General features: G+C 35.3%; 1 protein-coding gene across 4 annotated transcripts; it reads left to right on the forward strand.

The window, feature by feature from the left end:
• Positions 1-433: 433 nt before the first annotated feature.
• LOC128862783 (A-kinase anchor protein 200) lies at positions 434-24,498 on the forward strand. 4 transcript variants are annotated; one of them, XM_054101519.1, is made up of 6 exons: positions 434-811; positions 19,310-19,478; positions 20,635-21,027; positions 21,093-23,111; positions 24,005-24,094; positions 24,342-24,498. In XM_054101519.1, exons 2-4 carry the CDS (start codon positions 19,326-19,328, stop codon positions 23,013-23,015), a joined length of 2,469 nt encoding a protein of 822 aa, XP_053957494.1. In that variant the 5' UTR covers positions 434-811; positions 19,310-19,325; the 3' UTR covers positions 23,016-23,111; positions 24,005-24,094; positions 24,342-24,498. The 4 variants fall into 4 exon arrangements, with proteins under 4 accessions (XP_053957494.1, XP_053957493.1, XP_053957496.1 ...); XM_054101521.1 differs by lacking the exon at positions 24,005-24,094 and having other exon boundaries at positions 435-811; positions 21,093-21,665; positions 21,795-23,111; XM_054101518.1 differs by lacking the exon at positions 24,005-24,094.
• The last annotated feature ends 326 nt before the right edge of the window (positions 24,499-24,824 follow it).

A 24,824-nucleotide genomic window follows, 5' to 3' on the forward strand; every position in this document is an offset into this window, starting at 1 on the left:
AAAAAGATCAAAAATCTGCTCTATAATAAAAAAAAAATTGTAGTAACGAAACTTCTCTCTTTGTATCGTGTTTCTTATAATTGAGTTCAGTTAAAAGTAGCACGAGTGAAACTTAACAGAAAGTACAAAATTTATAAGAAAAGTTTGTTTCCAAGAAGTCAAGTCAACTTGTGATTGAGAGTTCCAAGGTGTGTAAAACAGGGTTACGGCTGCAACACAAACAAAAATGTTTTTCAGGGTTTGTTCGTAGTGATCTGGCTATCATTTTGAAAATACAACACTGAGACGCTATTGTATATCGAATTCGAGTTATCTTTTCGAAAATGGAAAGGCGGTGTCGTTTTGTCGCTCCTCAAATGTACTGCCACCTTACTGCAAATTTAGTTTGGTTTACAGTAAGTAGAGTTTGAACAAATTTCCAAGTAGGTTCATTATTATTAATGAAATTTTACTAAGTAAAGCTATATGTCATGTCTTTGAAAGAAAGGCTATATGTAATATAAATACAGAATTTTTTAAATGAAATACTAAATTCTTGAAGCTATTTAATTTTTACAAATTATCCGGCAACGCTTGTTGGCGTCTTTGTCATCGCATTATATGCACCGCCTTTGGATGTAGCAAAGCGTTTCAATTCTTCAGTTACGGTCGAAATAAGCAGACATTTTTGTTTGAAACACTGGTGTGTGAAGGAAAAACGATATAAAAAGAAAGTTTTTGGAAGTTGTTTCGAAATTCGGGCGAAAAGTGATATTTTTGCAAAAACGCCGCATAGAATTAAGTTTAATACAATATAATCGAGAATAAGCAGGTAATTAGAAAATTTTGATTTGCAAAATTTGCTCAGGTCAAGAATGTAATTAAAAGTGAAGTTTGTAAAAAGGAGTAGCTGTGCAAGAGAGTTGTGAAAAATTCTGTATAACGATATGTGTTATTAAGAAAGTAATGAGCGCCGGTGACGCACAGTTGTAGCGTTGCACTTATATTGTAAATGCACTTTCTTTGTTTAGCTGTGAGAATGGCATTCATATTAAAAGTAAATTAAATTACGCATATTTATATTAGTTGTAACCGGAAGATTGCAACTTACCATCGTAGTACTAGAAATACAACATGAAAAAAGTTGATTGTCGTCGGCCGTCTGTGTAAAAAGCTGTCTTCGCCCCTCCTGGATTCCTGTCGTTTTAAGAGCTGTGAAATGTGTTCAATTTGGGTGTGCCTTCCGCAGCGCTGCCAATGTTGCGGTCGCGTCGTCGCCAAAGGCGAAGTCACAGGCGCCGGTATAGTAGCAAGTTGGATTGTACGGCTTTGTTGTTGCTGGTGTATATTGCACTCGAGCTGAAGTCGACCATCGCTGTTGCCTTCGCCTTGTAACTTCGTGCTTATTCCCATTCGTTTGTTTCGTCCATATGCGAAGTTTGTTCATTCTACTCGCTCTTATTCGTTTATTTTTCAATTGCTTATTCCTTTTTGATCCTTTTTGTTTGTGTTTTCTTTGTAGTTCTTGTATGTACATATTTAGAGAGATAGAGTTGGAATAGCTCTTCAAGTAATTTAATGCTACATATATAATCTTGGGTCGGTAATTACCAATATAATTGTATATACGAAATCAATAAATACAACTATCGAAATACCGTGATAGCAAAAAGATATACAAATAATTTAAGCCCTGTGGATAATACCAAACTAACATATTGTAGCTTTAATCACAAGTTGTTCGCTGTTGTGTATGAAATGGATGGAACAACTAGAAAAATAGTTAGTTACCCATGCTTCGCAAATATGAGTATCACTCATCGTAACCAGTTCTTTTCAGTGTTATAAAAAGGGCGTTATTACCAAAAATATTTTCTTATTTTGTTGCCCAAATTGAATACGACTTATCACTTTTCTAAACCCAATGAATGGTTACTTATTTTGCCATAAGTCATTTTATATTGACTTAACTTGGGCTTAAGAGCAATTTTACATTACGATGCAATTTCATACATATATGTATATGTACATATGTAAGTGGGATATTTATTTTATTCATTTACAATTACATTAATATACCCTTTAAAATATTTTCTTTGTTGACCCCGGTTGCATGGAGTGTGCGAGTGATATGTACATATGTAACTAACTACACACAATACACATACATATGTAGTAAATGTTTTTAAAAGGAATAATGAAAACAATATAAGAATATATATTTTTATATTAATGTAAAGTGAATGTTATGGCTGAATTATAAAATGCATATATTATCAACTCATGATCAACAGTTTATTAATCAGTTTGCTATTGGAAATTTTCATTATTTTACACAAAGTAGATTAAGTGTTTTTATACATTATTCTATACTTACATTCGCGTTATGATCCCCTTGTCAATATATTACATGTATGTGCTATATATATGTATATAATATATTTATATATGTATAAGGAAGAGCTGATAAATAAAATATATGTGTGAGTGTTTCTATAGACATACGGGATTTCAACTGGTTGCCTCGTAAGAAGAGGACTTTTTCGCTAGTGATTCTTGAACACATTCATATACAACTTGCATATCACTCATGTACTTCAGTAGTATCATAATAAAAAAAAATTAAATGAGTGATATATGAAAAACTTTGTAAAAATTGTCTTCGATCACAGACCTGTTTAATATTTACATCATTGCAGATTTTAGTTAGAAATTCGAGTGAGGAGTGCATAAATTTGTATGCCAAAAAAGCACATAAACAGTACAAAACAATAGATACCAGTTTTGCCATATTATGCAAAAAAAGCATCAAAACTGTCGGTCTGTTGATAGGTAATATTACGGTTGGATTTTGTGAATGTTTTGTAGTTTTTATGCATCTATCGACTGGCAAATTTCCTTAACAATTAATGTTAAAGAAAAATATCGCGGAAAGTCAAGATTGCAATTCCAATCTTAACTTGAAAACAAATTAAGCATTCGGGCAAAATAGTATAAAATTAGACTATTTAATTACGCAGAAGCTTAACTCCAAATTAAATTATATTATTTTAATATTTATCTACTATGAGGGAACAAAAAATAATGTCTTAAAAATTTTCAATAGTATTGAAATGTCGAGTCACAATCTTGTAATTAGTTCGCATTCCCTAATTTACGTTATTCGTTATGTTTACTTCCGAGAACAAAGAGTGTCTCTTCAACGGCACTCTCCAAAACTTTGTCGGGAATGTTTTATGATGATATACTATATCCTTTTTGAGACATACAGTGGTTTCACAAATTCACCATATTTCCATCAGTATCTATTAATTATTTTGTTGTGAGATCTATCTTGTCGTGAAGATAATTCAGTACTGATCTATAAGTCATCCGAAGAAGCTTACCTGATAGCTTACTGAATGAATTTATTTTTACCCATTAAACATGCCAGTATATTTTAGTATAGGAATTTTATATGTATTCTGCTATTCTGCAAGATATAGGGAATCCCGCTATTGTATTTTCAAATATGTGAATGCAGTTTCAACTTTAGACACCGAAATTACTTGGTCTTAGGTGTTCGCTTGGCGTTGTAGCAGATGTAAGAATAAAGTAAAAAAATATTAATTTTAACAATATAAACATAGCTTCATTCCTAATAAACAATGACATGAGCCAAATCTCAAAGTAGGTTGGTCGATATAGGCGGGATGGAATGCACTTTTCCGCACCCATCTGTAATGCTTACCTTCAAGTTACTTGATTAAATATTTGCGTTTTGTATATATTGTATGTCACTTGTATATGTAAATATGCTCATTGGATGTGTATATTTTATACCATACCTTCTGCTCAAATATGAACGAGACGTTATCAATAAAACGGTCCGCGGATGACATATGGCAAAAATAAATTTTTTGTTTTTTGGTAGGACTGTTATAAGCTTACATGGCAAATTTCAGCGTGATATGTCACATAGTTTGTTTTCTGTGCTACTGTAAACAAGGCAAGCTCGAGTGTGTTCTTCGAATTCTCTTTTATGACTTCAATTGTCTCAAAATGTTTTCCACGGAGCGGCAACTTGAGCTTGGGAAACAGGAAAAAGTCACATGGAGCCATATCAGGCGAATACGGTGCTTGCGGAACGATATTAACATTATTTTTGTTCAAATAATCGCGAACAAGACGTGATGTGTGAGCTGGTGCCATATCGTGATGCAAGAACCATGACTTGTTGTCCCACAATTCCTTCCTTTTAAGACGAATGCTCTCGCGCAAACGCTTTCGTCGTTTACTGATGTTGCTGGACGACGTTCATGAGGCAAGTTTTCAACCGATGTACGGCCCTCTTTGAACGATTTGTACCACTGAAAAACACGTGCACGCGATAGAGCAGAGCCCCCATAGGTTGTCTGCAACATTTTTAAGGCGTCTGAAGCCGAAATTTTGTTGGAATAACAAAATTTCAAACAAATTCTTTGTTCAACTTGAATTTCCATCGTTAAATTCGAAGAACACACTCGAGCTTGACCTGTTTACAGTAGCACAGAAAACAAACTATGTGACATATCACGCTGAAATTTGCCATGTAAGCTTATAACAGTCCTACCAAAAAACAAAAAATTTATTTTTGCCATAAGTCATCCGCGGACCGTTTTATTGATAACGTCTCGTTCATATTTGAGCAGAAGGTATATTATAGAATATTTACAAATATTATGCTCTATTATGAGGATATACGGAGTATATGTATGCGTAGAATAGAAAATGGAAATTTGATCAATTGAATTAATAAACAATATCAAATTGGTGCTGGGGCCACCAGTGTTGAATTTGTCGATTACAAATAATGGATAATAATGGATATGAGTGTGTAGCTATTTCTCCCGACTATTGTGGTTGAATACGTATGTATTTCAGTGGCTTTCACAATAACAGAAATAGCACTTGAAAATTAATATTATGTTGGCTTTAGAAACCTTTTCTGTGATGAGGTTTTTGATGCAATTATGTTTGGGCAGTAGATCATCGAAAACAAGCGAAATTCATCTAATGATCGTGCAATTATTGAAGTTATCTGCCGATATTAATAACCAATGTTTTTATTATGCTACACTTTCACTTTAAAGTTCGGTGTGACAATTAAGTTCCAGAAATTTAGTTATAACTGTGAATTAAGCTAGAACCCCATACCAGTTCTTAGGCGTTGCCACATGTGCCTCGAAAAGTGCAACTATATATATGAAAATACCTCCACAAACGAAAACAATAAAATTTTGTACTTCTTACAGGAATTTTACGTGCTGGAGACTGTGCTGCATAACAGTGACAGTCATTTGACCGATGATTTCATAGTATTAGTCCTATTTCAATCGGGGGGAAGAGTGCCAGTGTGATATCTATAACTAGGTTTAAAAAATGGCTATGTTTCAGATAGTGAAATTTTGCGTAATCTTAGTAAAGAGTATAGAAATTGGGGTTGATGATAAGTATAGCAACTACATCAGTATCCATTTTTATCCCTTCTCTATTAAAACGATGAGCGAACTGAATTCTTGTAAGGTTACAGCTGTCACAGGCGCGCCAGATTGAGTCCGTTGCGGCATCTGATTGAACGAAAAGAATGACTACTTAAAATGTCCATTAATAAACAATCGAATTTTATTTATTTATAATAAATATATTTACAAATTTCATCAGAAAACAGAGAACAGAGACAGAACAATAAACAGTTATACCGAATTTTGGTTCAGTCATTGGGTTCTACATGCATGCGTTGCGAAAAAGAACGTCGTACATTGGAGAATGCAGTCGGTCATAACAATTGAATATGTAATAGACAAGATGCTAAGCAGCGGTTCCATGGTGGGCGACGGTTCCAAACGAGGGAGAAATATTTAGTCTCCGGACATTTGACTGCAACGGCAGCTTTGATGATGCATTAGGCACTTTATAAACCCCCTCATCCGCAAAAAAAATATTTACTCTGTTCTACCTATTTATACTATGTAGAAATTCGTTAGGTAGTAGGTTTAAAAAAGCCTGATTTTCGAAATAGTACCGCTCAATCTGAAACATACATTTATTTGTATGGATAAGCGCAAAATTAATTTTCAGTGCTATAGAGAAGGTGATCAATTTTTCCTTGCTTGGAAGCGGGAAATACTTGTTATATTTATAAGCGGAATGCTTATATCGGTATTGCATGACTGAAAAGTATTCAGAAAGGGTGGCCAAGATCAGACCTTTAACCGGGTCTCAGCGAATTTGAAAGGATCGGTGGATTAGCTAACGTAACCGGGGTCGTGAAAGCGGGTTGTTTACAAAAAACTGGCATTGTGTTGGACAACGTTTGATGGCACGAGTGTGAATGCGTGTGAAATGAGCGGGCAGAATTTTGCTGCCGAATCCCCGGTGACATGGCAGCCGAAGTTACTAGCTCAATTTTATTTTTCACTATAGCAGATGGTCAATCCTGGTAATTAATCATTTTTGATTTCAAGTGTTTATTTAAATAGGAACATATTCCTTCAGTTTTTCTAGTGCTTTTATTGGCGGAAAATGCGTATAGCCTAGAAATACTGCATACTTAATGATTTAAGAGACAATTTCAAAGTGTTTCTGAATAAATAAAAAAACTATATCTCAAATGGTATGAAATGCTGAAATAGTTGAATTTTGCACGACGACAACGCGTCGACCCATTCCTCGTAAATTGTGCAAGAATTTTGTAGCATTCCAACGTTGCCGCACTCCTCCTAAAGGCCCCATGTCGTCCTCAGCGACGTTGTTCGTACCCCAAGATGAATGCCCAACACAAGGATACTAATCACTGGTGGCGTACATGAGGTCAAGAAAGCTGTATTATTGAGTTGTCCAATGTTTTTTGTGAGTTGTCCTTTTACCTCACCGAAATTTTTATAAAGGCACCACATATTGGCAAGGGTTAACTATTGATTTATTTTACTTTATTCAAATTTTTTTTTTATAAAAATATGGTGCAGTTTAAAACAAAGAATTTAATAATCAAAGTTCCAAGATTGTCTTTGTACAAGGTTCGACAAATTTTCATTGATTTAAAAATTTTAAAATAGAAAATTTTGTGTACGAAATTTACATTTTAGTATAATTAAATGCTGTTACATTTTAGTGTAACCAAGTGCAAGTTTAAATTCGCTCAAAATTTTCGTTGGTTTTTGATAAAAATTTTGAATTTGTTGTTGATGGTTTTGTTTCAAGGAGCATTGGTGGCACTAGACCAACAACAATGTTTTGTACATTTGATTGTCAAAGCAAAGTATTGAGAAACTATAACACAAATAATGAATTCGCCTTGTTTCATTCTGAGCTGTCACCTCTAATCGATTTCAGTGTTGCCCATAGCTTGGGTCGATCAGCAAGTTTATGACGTTGTGGTTATGGCACCTCTACTTTGAGCATAATTCTTATAGACTTGTAATATAAAGCGATTGATTTCAGTAGTCCATTTGAATTTCTTTTTTGTTTGATGCAAATTTTAAACACAGTTTTTAATCTTCGGCTACTTTTTTAATTTTAATTTGTTTTTATAAATATGTATTTTTGTTCTAGTTTTTACGAATATTTATATATGTATATATTTATTTGTATATGTATGTATATATATTTTTTTATTTATATACATATATTCTATATATATTTTTTTTTATTTATATACATATATTCTATATATAATATATATTTTTTTATTTATATACATATATTCTATATATATTTTTTTAAATTTATATATATATTTCTATATTCTATATATATTTTTTTTTTTTATTTATATACATATATTCTATATATATTTTTTTTTATTTATATACATATATTTTATATATATATCGACAAGGTTTTTTAATATCGGTTTGATCTCCCCCAATGATGGCAAACCATCGATGCATTTCGCCTTGACTATAAATCTATGTACGTTGCTTGTGAAACAAACGGCCAACGTTTTATATACACGCAGGTTCTCTGATTCACCTCCGAGTTAATTTCATTGAAATTTCGTGGCAATTGCATTGCAGTTCACTCGGAAGAGAATCAGAGAAACTGAAATTTCGTGGCAATTGCATTGAAATTTACTCGGAAGTGAATCAGAGAATCTGCCCATTATCCCAATAATAATATAAATATAATCCAACTCCTAAGTTTTTACTACTACTTTAGTCAAAAGGACATTGAACACAGAGCCCGATGGAGCAGTAAAGTAAATATTTTTTCTTTTGCTACGTCACTGCATAGACATCGCTGGTTTGATTAGGTCTTCGGTCTTAGTTGACCGTCGGTTTACTCACTGTTGCCATTCAATCAACACATCCATACGTAACCATGTGCAGTGGTCAATGAACGTACAACAAAGTGTTTTGCGTCGGGCTGTTCGTTTACGAGTTGAAGCGCATTAACTCGCAGAGTGGTATCTGTTTACCGACTCTAATTTACATACTATACATACATATACATAGATTTTGTGTGTGCATACATATGCAGAAATGAATGTAGGCACATACATATTAGTTATAGATAAACTGCCCTCGCTCATATGTATGTATGTTAGTGAGTGTTTCTATGCGTTAATTTATTTGCCGGTCTTCGCTTGGTATTTTCTTTTTATCTAATTTGGCGGTTAGTACCATGTGAAGGTCAATTGTTGGAAAGTAACGTGTGCTAGATATTTTCTAATAATACATGTTACTGTGGCAAATAAAAGTCGTTGGTATAACGGTTATTTTCAGGTATAATCGGTGTGGGCTATGGGCCATTGTACTTCCGAATTGTTGCCAATTACCAAATAAATTGTATTCCTTAAAATTCTTTCCTGCCGAAATTACACATGGTTGTGTATGTCTACATTAGAAATTCTGAACTCTAATACGTTAAATGCCAAGGCGGTGGCGGCGGAGCGATGATTAGTCATTACGAATGTCCATATGTATGTACATAGTTTTGCGCGGTGAATTTGCCGCAGTTTACAAATAGCGTACCGCTACGTACGCACATATATATGCGCATATGTATGCACATATTTGTTTAAGCCATCACCGCGGTAGATGTCTACATTACTGACATGTTGAATGAAAACGGGAAAATTCTACCGGAAGTAGTAAGAATGGTTATGAATTATTGAATAGTGTTGGACATTTAATTTCTAATTTTAAAGTCAATAGTAATATACATATACTTTTGTAGTAAAATATTACAGTATTATTTTGTGGTATACTATATGTACAGAATGTATTAAAAGAAATATTTTCGTAAGACGGAATTCGTTGAGTTTATTCATTCATTTCATAACAATACATTATTTCGAGAAACATACGCTCTTACTGATTATTAATAGTGTAACATAATTGACATCATGTTTATCTGTAATATAGAGTTTGAATGTGAAGAAAAACTCTATTTCGACCCTGAAAAATCAAGTTCTATAGATAGTCCAGTCAAAAGAGACAAAAAAAATAGCCAAGTAAGTAATTTTAGGAGTATGCGAGTTTATGGTTTTATTATGTAAACAAAATTTTCGTAACTTTCGGAATTCACGAGATAAACGCAAAAACCAGTTGCACCCTTATTTCTAAGATGGCGGCTGCGGGACACAACCCCCGACCCCGAAAACTCAAATTTAAGTTCACAGTGATGGGTTTTACATAATAAAACCATAAACTCGCATATTCCTAAAATTACTTAGTTAAATCTTCTTTTGACTGGACTAAGAATTAGAGATCTCATTTAAATCTTAAACCTTAAGCGTCCCATGTTTGTCTATGTATGTGTATACTGCAGCTCTGTAGTGTCAAATGTTTAATATGATTGACGTGCGACCCTTTTTGCAAAAATTATAATTCTTCCGATAGAGTGATTAATTTTGCGCCACTTTGTATTTGCGCCACCATCGTTTGTATATTTAATTGGCGCTTAGACCCACCTCCTATTTGTTTTGTACGTCTTGATGTGGAAGGTCTTATAGTTTTACGCCATCGAACGTCTGATGGTTTTTTTTATAAAAGAAATACACTCGGAAGTTTGTCATTGTTGCCGAGGAGTGATCGCTATTAAAAAAATTGGTGTATCATTTGGTGCTTCATGCCCGATGTTCTGAACTTGAGGATTATCGAATGCTAGTTACGCTCCAACCCACTCGGCTACGGCGGCCGGTGGACGGTAAAGTTAATGCTTTTTAATAGATCGTGGGAATAGGTCTTGGCTTTATAAAACTAAACAAGGAGGATAGGGACAATATCATTATTCTACTTTCCAACGGTTTAAGATTGATTAGAAGCAATCGGCACTTAGAAGCCACATGATCAGAGAATATTAGCGATACAGAGCAAAGTTGAGGAAAACTTTTTGCTTACGTTCAATTCTATCAATGGGGTATGGGTTATATCTGGAGTGAACGAAAGCAGTAAATAATATTTTAAGATATAAGTATGCGAAAAGTTTGAGCTTTTACTTCTTATATAACCTAAGATGAAAAACGATTTCAAGATAAAAAACTTAATATGATTTGGGCATGTAAAACGCGAATCGAAAAAACGCCTGTTTTTTTTATCAATATGCTGCAGTGCAATAACGGGTGTAGGCACAGTGGTAACTATTTTCGCAAAGGTGAATTTAAAGCATTTATTAATATTTAAAGATAGGCGCGACTTCAAATAGCTAAATTATTATCAACGGCTCAAAGTCTATCCGAGTCCGAAGAGTTGGTTAAAGCAGAAAATATTTTTAAGTAGGGATTTAGAAGAAAATTAGCAAAGGAAAAACAACTATTGATATCATTAATAAATAAAACAAAGAGCAGGGGACCTAAGATGCTTTGGCCTTTCATAGTGGGGTATATTATAAAAGTCGCACCAAGCATATATTTCTTTTGTTGAAAGATTTCTTTTCAGTTTCGTTTTTGTCATGCTTACATATCAATATATACCATACATTGCATGCTTGGTTTTTTGTCTGATTTCGGCTTACGCAACATTAAAATGAAAGTACATATTTAGAATTCCGAAACGGCATATTGCGTTTAATTTGAGCATTTCATCCGTTGATAAAAGATTATACATGAATGTTGAAGATCCTACAGATATCGTGAAATGAAACAGGCAAACCGAGTTGTGATCCCGTATTCGCGCTTAAATCTTAAAAGAAATGAAACTTCCAAAAGAAAATACTCGCAACACATTTATACATATAAACTTATAATACATACATATGTATATTTGAATGACTGTAAGGCATTAAAGCGGATGTTACTATTTGAATACTTCCTAATTAGTTGAGGCTATGATATGAATTTAAAGCACCACAATTCATACCAACAAAGAAGAACGGAAAGTAAACGGTGAAGCAAACAGTTCGATGAATATTTTTTTTGTATGTTGCAGATTCCATATACAAAAAAGCACAAATATCTTTCACATGAGCTTTTAAGTTATCAAAAAGTGAATGATGTTTATGGGTGCACATAACTGCTACACACTTATACATACATATAATTTATCTTGCGCGCACAATTCTTAACGATATTTTGTAAAATCTCCAAGTACGAAGAGTTAGAATTAATTTTTCGAGTATTTTCTCAACATTTTCTGGACGTAAAATTGCTTGGCCGAATATAACTCCGTGTCGTTCCGGTAATGTAGAACCGTCAGTTGGGGGGAACGACCGTAACGGAATCGTTGTAATCGCCGCTCCGTTGTTGCATTCGATGATGCTGCTAAAGTGACAATCCTTGGCTCGATATAAATCCGGGTCGTTCCGGTTACGTAGAACCGACTGTCGTGGGAACGTCGTTAAAGAGACGTCTTCTGGTTTGCTGGGAGGTTGAATGCAATTGTGCCAAGATCGCGCCAGTCTCACGAGGTAGCTGAAGCTCTTCGTCTACAATGGGTAGTTATTGGATTCCAATTACGACATTCGGAAGGCGGGAGATTAAGAAGGTTGTAAGAGGATCCTGATGAATGTCGTGTATAGCCTGTCTGTAAACAGGTAGGTCCAGTAGGTGTTGTGTGCTCGGCCTTCAGCAAGTGCCTGTAGGAGTGGTTCCTGCGGTAGCATCCCAGCAGGAATTGTTTGCTAAATATCCTATTATGATCCTTACTGGGAGCATAGCCTCACTGTGAAAATGTTGGTAGGGGGGTCAACAGGAGGCATCGCTGCATAATTCAGAACCGGCCCGCCAACTGCTTCAAATGTCGCCAGCAACATTGCTTTGTCTTTGCCCCAAGTTTTACCGGTTAGCGATTTGAGGGCCTTATTGCGGTTTTGGACTTTAGTGGCAATTGCGGCTATATGCGTCTAGAAGGAGAGCCCTGTCCCCTTCGAGTTCTTCTTTAAGTAGTTAAGTAGATGTTTAAAGGTGCACGCCGAGCAAGTTCTTTTTTCGTCCAGCTAGTATTGTTCTCTGCACACGGTCCGGAAACTATTCCCGTAATAGATCAATGGTATCGTTGCTTGTGTGGCACGTAGCGCCGTCTTGTTGAAAATAAACGTTGTCTAGATCAATACCATCCAATTCCGGCCATAAAAATCGTTAATCATCTCTCGATAGCGAGATGTTATTGGAAAGGCCTTTATAAGAGCAGTAAGTCTAAATATAGGAACTTTAAGGCTTTTAAAGATGAATACAAGGTGGTGAAAAAATAAATAAATATATCGAGAAACTGGTGCAGCGAATTTTGTCGTGGTGGATGTTCACTCACCGATGAAGTCCGGGAAGGTCGTCCAGGACCAGTTATTGTGTCGGAAAATATCGATGCAGTGCGTGAAATGATGTATGCAAGATCGTCAGATGGTAAGACGAGCATCAATAACCCATTGCAGCCATAAGTTAAAAAGCCCTGGACAAATGGATTCAAACGGATGCAAAGATTGTGTCGTCGTGGAAAATATTTTATATTATATATATATTACACGAAACTATTTCTATAGCGTTCCGTCCACGCATAATATTTCACCGAAAATCCATATTTTGCATAGAAATCCATTTTCGCATTGCGTTTTTCCTCATCACTCATTTAAGCCGAATCCATAGAAGGCATAGCTGTGACTGCAATGTGTTCAAAATGTATTTCAAAACTGTAGAAAAAGTTTATTGGGCCATTAGTACATCATAATCTTTCGTGCATCATAAACATCGTGCTAGTAACAGGCTACCGAGAAAAATCTTAGCTCAGGAGCCAGTTTATGAATCGAATGCATTGACGATGATCTTGTTCCTACGACAGTGGGTTCTAAGTTACCGGAACGGCCAAGGACTGTCCTTCCAGCAGCATTCCCCGTGCATGTATGGGAAATGTTTATGCTGCTACAACAACAACATCCTCCGTTAGCACTTCAAGTACATGCATAAATGCTCATTTGTTCAACCGGAAATTTTTAACAAATCTTTAACTTAAATTTCTAAAATTATATTTTTTACCAACCAAGAATTTCCTCACAAAGTGTCATCCACTTCCAAGGGATTCAAGGGTCTTCATAATGTTTTTCGCTGCATTCGAAGTATTATTAAATGTTGCTGCCTCTTTCATTTAAAAAATATTAGATTTGCGGTCAATCCAATATAATCAATTTTATTAGCAAGAAGAGGAAAGTAATTGTAAAACAACGATAAAGAAATAACTTTTTAAGGTAAAACTTGCTTGTTTCCTTCATGCCAGCTGATGTCGAAACATCAAAATGTGCCATTTGAATTTGGCAGCACTTTTTAAATTCACATGGATTCAATGATGTCAAATGTTTCATATTCGTTGCGGTGGTTTGTACTCATAGCTTTTCTACGACGGACTCAGTGACACGGCTGAATGAAGCTGCATTTGAAATTAATTTAAATTATTTCTGCGGAGCTTTATTTGATCACTGAGTTATTATCCTTAAAACCTCAGTTTGAATATATGCTATGGATTTTCTAAATGATGATTGAAAGCTGTATATTAACGAATGTAATTTTCAAGTCCCACGTTTAAAATTAGCATTATTTTGATGATATAGTATCGGGTGTTTTTCAAGAGCTAGATAACCTAAAATGATAATACAAAACAGAAGTATTGCTGAAATGAATTATTTTTTTTATTATAATCTGGTCGATAATTGCATGGAATTTATCTTTTTAATACGACATCCGTCATATGTCCGCCGCGGCTACGATTCATGATGGTTTGCCAAACCTTACAGAGCAGAAATGTCAACACAATTTGCCATTCTCAGCTGTCAAACCATGGTTATCGATATCGATAATTCTCATACAGCTAAAAAAACACCCTTATAAGTAAAAACGCGTACTATTTGTATATGAAGATAAACTCGTACATACAAACATACATAATATACGTATGCATACGTGTATTATTTTCATATCAATTCTGTCAGGGTTGAAGTAAGATTTTCACGATCTTTATTCAAAACCGAGTATGAATAACAATATAGTGCAACTATGTTACAAATGAAAGTAAATTTACGACCACAAAGTGTCGGAAATTGAATGACAATAGAGGAATCATTGCATTTAACCGCTAGAAGTATAATTGTCATTGTCATTTCATATAATAATATTGTGTTGCGACTGACATGGAAAGAGAGATTATTTAAGGAATTTCGATTATTCTCAACCTTTCAACTGCGTTAATAATTTCTCAAGGAATAAAAGTCAATAGTTGACTTGGTTATGTAGGTATATATTTTAATGGCACGTTTAAAAAACACTCTCGAGTAAAAGTGGAGGATAAGTGAAATTTATGGGAAAAACTAGCCCAGCAATTTCTATCGGTATGTCTAGGATCAGTATGACATGGAATGCTTCCTGATATATTACTTAAATCAGGACATTTATAGAGCATTTTTTTCGGCCAATGCGTGAGAAAGGTAGACTTTTTGACAATCTGAGACCGATGCTTTTCAAATATAGATTGCGGAGTACTTAATAAAAAATATTGCTTTATTGCTTCTTTACAGAAATGATCAACAATGGTATATTTAGCAATAAGTAATTAATGACAGCCCGCAAGTTTTGTGGATGAAGTGTCCAGAGCACGTGAATGTAGCGCCGATGTTGAGAAGCTTTTTCAAAAATAAGAATGTATCAATAAATTACAAATTTACACATACATATAAATCCAATATAAAAATACAAAATTTTAAAAGCCCTGTAAATATATAATAATAATTAATTTCAATAAGTACAGGTCCTTTGTCAAGTAGTTAGTAATGTAGGAATAATCGTGGCTTGGTGTTTAATTTAAAAACTTGATCAGAAAATATAATTCTAGGATTAACTTAACACATAGCCCATTTTTTCTTTTAATTCAAGCTTGGCAATTTCCGTTAGTAATTTATAATTGTACCAAATATTTATTCATATGGTACACATAAATATGTACATATATAATTTATTTCTATTGCCAATAAAATATGTTATTTATGTTCAAATATTAACTTCAATTTATTTTTTAGACCGCTCCCAGTTTGTTTTCATTTAAGTAAAAACAAGCACACTTTTTCGCTCATTCCCATGGCAGCCGGTTCTACGTTACCGGAATGACTTGGGGGTTTTCCCGACCAAGGGCTGCCGCCCCAGTAGACTTAGCCCTATCTATTGAACAATATATATACTAGGGCGGGTCGATTTAAAAATCGCTCATTGCTCTGTGAAAATCGTATTCTAGGGATCAAAATAAGAAACTTTGCCGAAGGAACCATACCTCTAAAACGAATTCTGATGTCCCCCAATTTGGGTCGAACGAAAAATCCCACTTTGACCCATTTAGAGTGCTCCAATCGAGTCCAAATGTTTGACCGACCCCCACTAACTTTGGACGGCCGATCCACCCATGCCCGTGGCACACCCCCTGGAACTCCCCTGGGGGGTTCCCAATACAATCATTTCAAAATATCACCATTTTTGGCCTTTACATGAGAAAAGAAACTAAAAAGTTCGACCCAAATTGGGGGACATCAGAATTCGTTTTAGAGGTATGGTTCCTGCGGCAAAGTTCCTTATTTTGATCCCTAGAATATAATTTTCACAGAGCAATGGGCGATTTTTTTGCCTCCCCACAAATCGATCCGGCCTAGTATATACCCTACACTGACGGGCTTGTATTACTGCTACAACAACAACAACAACACGTTCGCTACAATTTTTACCAAAAGGGATTTAATTTGTATATACATTTTATTCATGACCTTGGATTTAATACGAATAATAGTGGGACATATTGAGACCGATCTTATTATTTCTTGTAAAATACAATAATAAATTGGATATGGATATGCATACATATATGATATATTTGCAAACATATGTACATACATACGTAACGAAATTGATATGAATGATTCATTGTTTGTTTTTCATTTAAAGGGTGGGTTTTCGAATTGAGTCATTTTCTCACCCCGTTTATAATTCGATGAGATAAAGATTTTTCGCTTACAATTACTCCCTATTTCTGCTTGCCTTAATTTATTTAAATTAGCCTTATACAAGTGTAATACATACAAATATATACATATATAAATTGTATCGTTATGTGTAATGTGTTATGTGCTTCAAAATAATGAAAGTATTAGTCAGGACTCCTCAATGATAATATTTCGAATGTATGAATAAATGCTATCTTCATTAACTTCCAAAGCTATTAAAGATTTCGTTAAGGTTCTGCAAGGCGTTGGCCAACAACATACACATATTCGAATTATATTATGATAAAAAGTAAGTCTCTAAATTAGATAAGGGAAAAAGTAAAATGTGGTGATTAGTGTTATGTGTGTGCATATGTACATATGTATGTGAATATTTATGTGTTTGCCTGGTGTCTAAAATGTTGAGTGTTTTTTATTTTTGCTTCACAAAACATAGCTAAGATCGTTGAAATTCAAGCGTTGTCATCGAGGTCACCAAATGGTAAGCCTAGAAATGCCATGAGGTCGAAGCGCAAACCTCAAACCTATATATCTAAGCCTAGGAAACAGGTTATATCGGCTGGGTTTAAACCAGAGGGAGAAACGTTTTAATTAAGTTGGTTAAGCAACATGAGAAAAATATTTTCTTTGCGTGCGTCGCAATGTATATATAATACATATGTTGATTATATCAGTTTTATTCTGGGTAGGTTGAAAGTTAATTCGATTTAATGTCCAGAATGATATTACGCCAGCACAGTCGGTATTACAAGACAGCTCCTCGCATGTAATATATGTATAGTATATAGTAAAGGTTCCTTGTGATTATTCCAAGTGTGCCGTGAAATAAATCTCAAAATTCACCTATTTTTAATGGTTCAGAATTGATGTAAGGCTGCAGTGGAAAAGCTGAAAACTTACAGTTTACTTCGAGCATGGAGTGACACCTATAGAAACTTGCACAAATTGGAAGTCCGTCCAAATTAAAAACGATATATGTATGTAATAATAGGACTATGAATAAGTTCGTGCGGTTTTTTTCGAAATTTGAAACTTTATTGACGTAAAATGGTTACAAATTTAATATTCAAAATATTATCCATCGCTTACTACTACTTTTTCCCATCTTTCTGGCAATTCACGGATTCCCTTTGTGAAAAATTCGGTCGGTTTTGCCGCAATCCACGAATCGATCCATTTTTTGACTTCATCGTAATTACGGAAGTGCTGGTCAGCCAGGCCATGTTGCATCGATCGGAAGAGATAGTAATCGGATGGCGCAAGGTCTGGACTATACGGCGGGTGGGGTAGGACATCCCATTTGAGCGTTTCTAAGTATGTTTTGACCACTTGTGCAACATGTGGCCGAGCATTGTCATGTTGCAAAATAACTTTGTCGTGTCTATCGGCGTATTGCGGCCGTTTTTCTCGCAGTGCTCGGCTCAAACGCATCAATTGTCGTCGGTAGACATCCCCCGTAATCGTTTCATTCGGTTTCAGTAGCTCATAATACACAACACCCAGCTGGTCCCACCAGATACACAGCATAACCTTCAGGCCATGAATATTCTGCGCCGACGTCGATGTTGAAGCATGGCCAGGGTATCCATACGTTGCCCGACGTTTTGGATTGTCGTAATGGACCCACTTTTCATCGCCAGTCACAATTCGATGCAAAAAACCCTTTCTTTTGTGCCGTTGAAGCAGTTGTTCGCATGCCATAAAACGGCGTTCAACGTCTCTTGGCTTCAATTCATACGGCACCCAATGGCCTACCTTTCGGATCATTCCCATGGCTTTTAAACGTTTGGAAATGGTTGATTGATCAACTCCCAAAGTTTTTGCAACCTCTTCTTGCGTTTGAGCCGGATCTTGATCGAGCAATTCCTCCAATTCGGTATCCATGAACTTTGGCGGCGCACCCTCGCGTTCTTCGTCTTCCAAGCCAAAATCACCACTTTTAAAGCGTGCAAACCACTTCTGGCACGTTCGCTCAGATAGAGCATGCTCACCATAAACTTCCACCAAGATACGATGACTTTCGGCTGCTTTTTTCTTCATATTAAAATAATGAAGAAGAATTCCCCGCAAAAACACATTATTTGGCACGAAATTCGACATTTTCAAGTGTGGTAAAAATATTGTTGTTTACGCTTCAAATAAAAAACTTATACTGACGTTTGTGCCTTACGACAGTAGCTCTCCAATGAATGTTTGGAAATGTGGATCGATGGAATAATAATCAAGTTACGCCATCTGTTGTAAAACCGCACGAACTTATTCATAGTCCTATACATATACTATATATGTATACTTATACTCGTATAAGTACATATACATATATATATTATATATAATTATATGTACATCTATACATGTAAGTCGATATGAGTCATGACACCCCGGCTGATATGTATGGGCACACATACACATACATATCATATATACATGCATGTACATAGTATGTATACAGGGGCTGAAAATTTATGTCGCGCGATACGATTGAAACAAAGAGTCATCTACTCGCACTGCAATTCGTAATCAATTAGGCAGCAGGCAGGCGCGGTTATAGTTTATTTACATCCGTTGTATTCTACAGATACTTATGTAGCTTTAAGAATGCGCGATGCATCTTTTACTTGTGTACATACCTACATGCAACCATACATGCATATGCACTTGATGTTCACATATTTTACAGCATTCTCTGCAACCATTTTGTAGTCTGATAAGAAACCTACGAGTCCAAAGTGATTGTATTTTGAATGCACTACAAAGGAGTATTTTCGTTGCATGAGATATATTTTTATTTATCGAATCAGTTAGTTATAAATAAACACGCCTCATTGAGAAATTGGCCAGTTTATACGATTCTCTTGTATATATTTGACATCATTTCTAATGTGTTAGTATATTTGTTATGTTATAGGCATCAAAAAGACAACATGGGTAAAACTCAAAGCAAAAGATCCGTTGATATAACCACCGAAGCCAAGAAGACTCCTGACGAAGAGGTTGGAAAGTTAGAAAAAATCGAAGATCTCGATCAGAAGCAAGTAAATGGTGATGCAAGCTCTCAGGATAATGCTGAAACGGAGGTACATATATAATACAAACATTCATATCTATTGAAATAAAATTCGCTTCGAAATAATCAGCGTCATATACATATGTATTTATATAGTCGGCATTTCTATCGAAGGAAAAAAAAATCAGAACGATATTTCATCTATGATTTTTATTTCGTTTTGTTTGTTGATGTTTAAGTTTATAAGAAAAACAGTTATCAACAAGAAATAATGCAGGTGCTCTTCAACAAAATTTATAACTTTCTCGTGTTTCTTCTTCAAAGTTCAGCTGCAATGAGTTTCTCTCTGATTGTTGACTAGTCCAAATAAAGATTTAGTTCATTTATAATCCCTTTTGAGGTGTAAAAGAGTTTTTTACGCGCCAAGTGAGTACTTTTCTCAGCTCTGGCTTCAAAAGAGCTTCTTCGAGACCACCTGAAACCTTCAGGTTTCATTATTATTTTTCATTCAAAATACGGCTCTTACCAATTATATGTGAAAAATGAGTTCGCTTAAATGTCCACTATGAGTACGATTACAGGTAAAATCCGCCAAGCAATCGATTCATAGATGCCTTATTGTTGAGAACGTCGAGATACCGATATTGAATATTGTTCAGCAACACTTTGCGCTACAGCAGCAATGTTCTCAACAGAACGTCCAGTTTTTGCTCTGCCAGCCCTTTTTCTATTCTCGAAAAAACCAATTTCTTTAAATTTTTTCACCAACCTTTAAATTGTCGACTCATTCCGACGATTATTTCCACGAAAAAAAAATCAAGAATTTTACGATATGTAGAATTATCTTTAAAAAAATAAATGGGATATTCTTAAATAAATTCTTTAGAATTTTCTTTAACAAAGTGAACAAAATATTCTTAATGGGATCTTTTAGATTTTTTTTCAGAAATCATATAGAAATATCTTTACGAGTTCCTAAGAAATTGTTACAGAATTCGGAACACATTTCGGCTTGCAGGGATATCAATTCATGCTACTTTCAGTCATAATACTTTTCCTACAAAGTTATGTTTTTTTAATATTTTAGTTTTTAGTGTTTTTCTCTTTCATACATTGGTTGTGCTGATTTTCTTATAAAAATATTCCAATTCACATTGCGCAAACTTTTTATATTGTAATTATGTTTATAATAAATATTTATTTATGTATATGTGTACTTTCTTGAGACATTACAGAAAAAGGAGGGCGATGAAACTGAAAATGATAAAGATTTGACAACCGAAAAGAGTGGCGGCGAAAGTGGTGCCCAAGATGGCGGTGGTGACAGTAATACTGGCCAATGTAATACAAGTGCTGCGGAGCCTGCTTCTAAGGAAGACGACTCGGCTGCCTCTAAGGATGGTAATAAAACGGCAGAGGAAATATCGCCTCTTGCCGACGAGAATAACAAAAAGCCCAAGAAGGAGAAGGTAAAAAAGAAATGGTCGTTCCGCAGCATCTCATTCGGAAAAAAAGATAAACAAAAGCCTACAAAGGCCGAAGACGCAGCAACTGAAAATGCGGCGGCCACAAATGATGAAACCGCATCTCAAGTTGGCGAAGGGGCAGCCACAGAAGAGGTGGATTTGAATAAATACTTTTTAGTTTTTCTTATTATTGACTTACAAATATTATTGTTTTATAGGCGGGAGAAAAAGTTCAAAATACTGAAGCAGCTGGGGACCCTGAAGCAAAAAAATCTTGTGAAAAGCCCATTGAAAATGGCGATAGCTCTGAGAAAGAAGTGAATGGGGAGAAAACATCTACATCAACCACACCAATCGAAGAGCAGCCAGCAAAGGAAATCTCTTCCAACGAAAACGCCACCAACATTACGAAAAACACCACCGAAACAACAAACTCAGTTGAGAATAACTCAACCACTACCACTGAAACTAATCAGACTGAGAAGAAAACTACTACCACTGCCACTATTGCAGCCGCAGACACTTTTGAAAGCGCACCCGCTGTCGTGAGTAATGGTGAGGCAATCGAAAATAACGGAACAGACACGTTATCGACTGTCGATGAGCAGAAAGATCAAGTTATAGACAAAGCAGCGGAATTAATTGTTGAAACGTCTGACGTTGTCGAAAAAATGAAAAGCATTCCAAATGTTGCAAACGAGGTGTCCGATAACAACGGTGTACATCAAAATGGCACGAGCGCAAATGGTGAAGAGCTCGAAACCGAAATCGAGTCCAAATCACAAGTTGAGGTAATATTCCAAACAGATAAAGCTGCCCTCACTGATGATTTAGTTACTTTAACTACCGCTACTACTTCCTCCTCACCCAAATCAACCCTTATTTTATCCCCTGATCCCAACAACACTGAATCAAAGAAGATCGAAAATTGCGCACCAAGCAGCACAAGTGTGATTAGAGATTTGACTGAAACGAGATTTGAAGAAGCAATTATTGCTACTGAAAGTGCCGCAAGTGTTGTAGTTGATGTGGCTTTTAAGGCAATCGAACCTGTATCAACATCTACAGTCTCAGACACTAATCCAATTGTAGACGGTAATGTTTATGCAGGGAACGAAGAGCCGCCGGAGCCTGAACCCCAAAATGAAAGGCGCCCAGATCAAAGCCCAACCGAAAGCCATTGTGAAACCGAAGGTGACGAATCGAATACAGCAGTAAGTGCAACGTCAACGGCTCATGAGTCCCCAAAACCTCCTCCGCTACCTGTTTCCCCTCCACCTTCACAGGTGTCGGTTTTTGCGTTTAATGACAACAATCAAGTTGAGGAAGAAGGAATTTGTGCTCCTTCCACGGATATTCTTGCTGAAATCGAAACGTCAAAACCACCCTCCACCGCTCTATGTAATGATATCGGTAGCATGCCTGATTTACAAGCTACGGATGAAAAAATATTGAACAAAGAAGATGGTACGTGCGACCTTCCATCTTCTTGTGTTCAGAGTGAATCTGACACGGAAACTATTGTTATCGAGGCCACTACACCGGAATATTTCATCAAACAAGTGGAAGATACCATTGAGCAACCAGAAGCTTCCGAAGCGCCGGAGAATTCCAGTAAATATATTCAGCAGAATATATTGGTAACCGATGAAGAACCTTCGACGGCCAACTTTCCTAACTCGGCGCACGAAGTTGCACGGGTTCCAGAGCACATTTCGGAGAATGAAGATGATGAATTTGTAAAGGCAGCCACAGCAGTGGTAGATGAAATAACAGAAAAAGCTGTAGAGCTAATTCAACAACAAAAAGATGTACATCTACAATCAGAAGCTGAGGAATCTGACAAAATTATTACAACAAATGAAGATGAAGATATTAAGACTGATAATAAAACTACCGGAATTGATAATCATGTTAATGATGATGAAAGTTTTCCCGTAGAGGAAGTAAAATCTCAAATGGAATCGTTTTCTACTAAAAGTGAGGATACAGATTCGATCAAAAATGCGCCGTTGGCTGTTGAGTCCCTTTTACATGACTGCCTAAAAACGACTGATAAGCATATAGTTGAGGAGGAAAATCCATTTTCTACAGAAATTTGTAGTGACAGTGTGGTCAGTGTTAATGATAATCTAAATTAATGCGGCGCCAACATGCAATTAACGAACAATAAATACAGCACTTTAAATATATGATTAAATACGAAAACGAAAATATTTGCCGTTTGAGCATCCAAGGTGAATACCAAACTTCAAAACTAAATAGACTAATCGCATTGTAAGAGGTTTAGATAAATTTGAAAGACATGCGTGCATACTCCATAAGCCATTTTGTTGTTGTACTTGCTTCTGGATAACTGATTGCATGGTTCATTGCGCTGTTACTCGTATTAGTCGAATTGATTGGCCGATTGATTTAATGAAATGAACATACATAAATACATATTCTAATTACGGCTGTCGACTTCGAAATGTCCAGTATCTTTTTTATAATGCTTTGTAAAATTGTTTGAGTTTAAAAATATTTGGGATTATTTGGATATTTAGAAACAAATATACCATAATTATTGAAGTAATAATTTAGTTGGGTTTAAATGAAAAGCTCTAAAGTTTGATAACTTGTCCAGCGTATATAACTCTATAACTTTAGTTTGAAAGTCAAAAGGGGGTTCAAGCAATTGAGGCGAAATTTTACCTCAAATTAATCGGTCAACTGATTCGTAGAATCGTTACTAACAATCGCCTCTTTATATAACATTTTCGAAATGCGCAGTAAAGTAACTAGAACATTTGATTAACAATTTTTCATAATACATCTTTCTGAAGTTGTCAAATATTCATGTCAAAATTGCTTGCCAAACTGTAAATATACCGGCTGGCACGAGCAGTATTATTTTCAGCATCCTCATATTTATTTGTAAAACACACATTTTAATAAAATTAAAGAATGTTGTTGAATGATTGGATTTTCCTTTGGAAATAGAAATTTGTCTTACTGAATTAAAGACTCTTCATTTATTTGAATATTTAAATTTATTTTTTACACTCACTGTGTCTGTCCTCCTGTCAATAAAATCAAAAAATAAACCTTACTTAAACTCATAACGTGTTTGTACCTGTACGTATTTCAGTAACGCCTTGCACCAATGCAATCACTCGTATTAAACATGAAAAAACATCTTCAAATGTGCTGTATTCTACTCGCCCTACTATCTCATCACGTGAGTCTTATTTTTTTTACACATTTTCACGTGCTAACTGATTAGTACAAGCTCCTAGTCGCCCTTTTCCCATTTCTATTTTTAACATTTGTAGGCATAACGTTTCAAAACGCATTATTCATATGTTATAGTTAAATACGAAATGTGTTCTCTTGCTTCATAGTGTTTAAATGTTTAATTTAAAAATATTTTCGTTTGAATTGCTTCTATAAAATTTGTTTCTTTTTTCTGAATGTTTTTTGTCCAGGATATTACCAACACTAAGGATCGAAAGGAGAGTGCTGCGGCAGAGGTCACAACCCAGGATCTTCCCGTTATATGCGAATAATCCTATTCATAATTATATTATATAAACAAAAACAAAAAACGAAAGAAAATACATTTTTAACATTTACATATTTTAATCATTTTGTACAACTTCATATCCCTAATCCAAGATTATATGCAAAATAAAGTATACACAAAATTTCTAAAAACAATTTATTGTTACGTTTTTATTTGGCGCATACTCTTGGTCGAGTTCACTCGATCCAAGCAGAGCAGGCCCTCTGTCGCTACCAAAAAATACCTCATTTAATACTTTCCTAGGGGGCATTTGCATCCACATCAGCAAAATGTCAACTGCATGCACTAATTGACTTGAAAAAAAGCACGATAACCAACCAACCTTTCTCTCAACCACTTCGCTGGCCGCCGCACTGGATTTTGTCCATGATTCTAGCCTCTATAA

The sequence above is a fragment of the Anastrepha ludens genome, chromosome 5 (assembly GCF_028408465.1).
Source record: "Anastrepha ludens isolate Willacy chromosome 5, idAnaLude1.1, whole genome shotgun sequence".
In the NCBI taxonomy this organism is placed as follows: Eukaryota; Metazoa; Arthropoda; class Insecta; order Diptera; family Tephritidae; genus Anastrepha; species Anastrepha ludens.

Coding starts and splice junctions, on each gene's coding strand:
- LOC128862783 (XM_054101519.1), top strand. CDS start 19,326: ATGGGTAAAACTCAAAGCAAAAGATCCGTTGATATAACCACCGAAGCC. Junction 19,479..20,634: donor AGGATAATGCTGAAACGGAG/GTACATATATAA, acceptor TACTTTCTTGAG/ACATTACAGAAAAAGGAGGG. Junction 21,028..21,092: donor AAGGGGCAGCCACAGAAGAG/GTGGATTTGAAT, acceptor ATTGTTTTATAG/GCGGGAGAAAAAGTTCAAAA.